Source organism: Saprolegnia parasitica (assembly GCF_000151545.1).
Source record: "Saprolegnia parasitica CBS 223.65 unplaced genomic scaffold supercont2.259, whole genome shotgun sequence".
Classification (NCBI taxonomy): domain Eukaryota; phylum Oomycota; class Saprolegniomycetes; order Saprolegniales; family Saprolegniaceae; genus Saprolegnia; species Saprolegnia parasitica.
This window is the reverse complement of record NW_012156653.1, coordinates 3,043-6,520: the sequence shown is the minus strand read 5'-3', so window position 1 is coordinate 6,520 and position 3,478 is coordinate 3,043. Positions and strand designations below refer to the sequence as shown.

Genomic DNA, 3,478 nt, shown 5'->3' with positions numbered 1-3,478 from the left:
TGGGCACACTCATGACGGCGCACTTTCTCCCAGCCATGTAATTTGCTACAATAGTACAGCACTCTTGCACATTTTTACGACTGAGCAGTGGGCTCACGAGGCACTGCGAGCATATCTTTGTAGAGCGCAGGTGAGGCGTCGGATTTTGTGCATTTGCGCCACGTGCTAGCGGCATCGTCGCCACTCCAATGCAATTGACAGCCTGTTTGCTGCACACACTGCGCGGCGCAGTAGTGACCGAGCTCCACGCAGGCACGGAGGCTTCCATGTTGCAACCTAGAATGTTGTCAGCCATCGAAAATTTGCAGCCGAAAACATACAGGCCAGCGAAAAATCCACCCAAGAAAGCATCACCAGCGCCTGTCGTGTCGTGCAGGTGAAAACCGCTCGGAATCTGCACGGGGACTACCACAGGTCTACACAACGCCTTGTAGGACAGATACCGCAAGCATTGTTCTCATCGTACGGGTGATCACGTCGATATACTCTTGTCGGGGCTGCGGAGTTGGTGACAAGCACGATCGCGCGCGGCGTGCGAAGAACGTTGACGAGCAGCTCGGAGGCCACATGGTCGACGGACGGGGTGTCCAATTGAAACGCGGCACCAAGAGCAAGCACTTCTTGAGCATTTCCAAAAAGCACTCGAACGTGGCGTAAAATGTCGTGGAGTCGGCCGACGACATCGGGGTTCTAGACACTCATAATACGAGAAAGCATCGCCTCGAGCTACCTGCATGAGACCCGAGGACGAAATGTTGAGGCAAAGGAGATGGCGACTTGGATCGTGATGCTGAAGAAGATAACGCACGCATTCGTAGCGTGGTGCCGAAGATAGCGTGAAGGCAACCACGTACAGTACGTTCGTTGCAGCCAAGCATGCATCGAGAGTCGCCGCGTCGAGTGTGTAGCACAAATGCGCCGAGCGCTGCGTGATGAGCGTGCGCTCCTTGCTCGGCGATATGAGCGCGAGGCACGTAGATGTGGGTAGACCAGCGTGTGTTTGGACGTGGGTCATATCGACACCGGCGGTAGTGCAACAAGAGCGGAGAAAGTCTCCGTTGGAATCGTCGCCAAGAGCCCCGATAAAAAGGGTCGTTTTCGAGGGCATGAAAGCCTATCGTTCGAGCAATGAATGGACGTTGAAAGGTCGTGAGAGCAGTCATCATCACCTGGACGACCCGGGCAGTGTTGAGCGCTGAACCACCAGGCACACGCTCCGTAGATGGATCTTCGAGCGCCCTCTGCATGATCGACGATCGTTCGTCAACTGTAAGGTGCACATGTGTCTACATTCCGGTAGTTATTCGCAAGGCTTAGCGCGTGTAAGCTCGGAATCGAGCGTCGCCTTGCGCTCATTTACCTCTTGGCCTTCGACAACTCCAAGGCTCGAAATATACTACCCGATTCATTACGATGACGTAAGCAGAGGCGGGGGTGAAGCATACCTGTAGAGGGACATGGCGAATCATGTCCACCATTGGGTTGCCAAAGGCAAGGAGGCGTGGGCCGCTGGCACCGACCATGCTGGCTAAAAAGTCCGCCAATCGGCCGCCACAGTGTTATTGTTAGATATTATATCCTGCATAAATGCATTTTTGGATGCAAAGAATCGGAGATCCAGCTCTGCCTTCTGGGTTTGTGTCAAAAACCATTTTCGCGCCCTTGTACTGTGTACAAGACTCCGGTGGAGGGGCTTGTAGGAAGAAATGCATCGTGGACTGCTTTTGTGTATACATAATACCAGTACGTGGTAAATATGCATCGTGTTCACGAGTGACAATAGCGGCAAATACCCGTCGTAAACGGAGCCGCCAAACGCTCGGGCCGCTGGATCAGATCCGGCCAACTTCAACCAAAGACCGAGACTTCGCCCTCCATACCAACCGCTAGGTCTTTTGTTAATGCGAGCGTCGAAGTCTGAATTTCAACCGATGCAGCTCGGCGTGCCATATAGCAGTCATTCTTCTTCAACCAACTGAGGAGCGATAGTAGAAAGGAACAACTTATTGTGGCTTGAGATGACGACGAGGACAACAGCCCCATTGATGCAGCAGCTCCAGTGATGGTATTCACTTTGTTCAGGGCGTTGCGCCTAAGGCAATTTAGTTGTTTGTGCTCGTGTTTGGAGTGGCTTGACATTATTTGGTGCCTGCCGTTGTTACTGTAGAGCTGCCAGAGTAAACTCGCTACATCAGATATGCAACACCACGATTGAAGCAAGCTTTGGCCGCAACATGGATTTATTAGGTATAGCTAACCGCTTAGCATAATTTAAGGCTACGCCTTCAACCTGGGCATCATTCACTTATCAATTAGCCATGCTATCTTTTCTAGGTATCGACTTCTCACGCGCGTTCGACATGAGCGACAGCGCAAAGCTCCTCATGGTGCTTGAAGGCTTCCTCGACGATGAAGAAGGTTCGCATGCTGCTCACGACCACGACACTCCGGCTGCGCATTGACGGCAAGGCGCACAGCCCGTTCGAGACCAGCATCAGCACTCCTCAAGGCAACTTGTTGTCACCGGCGATGCTCATCGTGTATCTTTATGCCGCGCTCAAGGATCTCTCGCAGACACTTATCGAGGAGGGCAAAATCTTCGCCCACACGGTCGCCCACGCAGCTTGAACTTCACCTGCCGCGACGCTGCTGCCATGACCAGGAATAAAGCCGCGGCGCCATCCAGCTCCGCCAGGCGGGACCTCAAGATGAACAAAGACAAGACAGACAAAACGCAGGTATCCAGGTCAACGCAGGTTGATGCGCCGACGCACGTCGCAACTTTATCGAGGCACGCGACGAAAAAGCTCGGTAGACTTCTTTACGATGCGGCCGATCCACCCGCTCGGGAGTCACTGGCGACAACGGCGTTCAATAACATGGAAAAAACTACGGTAAGCCCTGTGGTCACACTATCGCGACGCGTTCGTTGTACCAGCACCATGCAAGCAGAAGATTGGACACATAACTCTCTCTAGAGCCGTCTTTGAGAAGAAGAAAAATGGCGTCTTCTCTTACTTAGAGGCAGGTAGAGCTCGCGGCGTATAGTGTAGAAGACAGCGCGCTGCTGTGGGTTTGCGGTAGCGTGGCCTTCTAGAGTTTGAAGTTAAAAATCGCTTTTGTAGGACTTTAAGATCTCGAGCAGACAGTTGCGCCTAATATCCAACTCGTCCGCTTCCAGGACCTCTCGATAGGCTGGGGCAAAGCATATAGCAGGATAGTTATATTTGCTCGTGGTCTTTGTAGGTTTGCTCGCGGTTTGGCATGAAAAATTATGGTTTTTTCACGGTACAGGGTGGCGAGGTGTGAAAAACATATCAAAACCACGAGATAAATGGCGACTACCCCTTAAGTGGTGGGACTAGAACACACGAGTGCCTGTTAAATCGAAGAAAGAGAAGAGAAGAAGGAGAAAGTTCGATATGACGTGGCGATCTTGTGCAAGCGGTCCTATGCAAGCGGTGCTGTGCGCGCGGCA

At 52.4% G+C, this 3,478-nt stretch overlaps 1 protein-coding gene across 1 annotated transcript; it reads right to left on the bottom strand.

Moving 5' to 3' along the window:
* Positions 1-74: 74 nt before the first annotated feature.
* On the bottom strand, positions 75-1,462 carry SPRG_16192 (hypothetical protein; the record flags this gene model as incomplete). Its single annotated transcript, XM_012355532.1, has 7 exons — positions 1,446-1,462; positions 1,361-1,396; positions 1,170-1,286; positions 731-1,114; positions 467-690; positions 321-416; positions 75-276 (listed from the first exon to the last, which is right to left on the bottom strand). Exons 3-7 carry the CDS (start codon positions 1,245-1,247, stop codon positions 75-77), a joined length of 984 nt encoding a protein of 327 aa, XP_012210922.1. The 5' UTR covers positions 1,248-1,286; positions 1,361-1,396; positions 1,446-1,462.
* Positions 1,463-3,478: the final 2,016 nt, after the last annotated feature.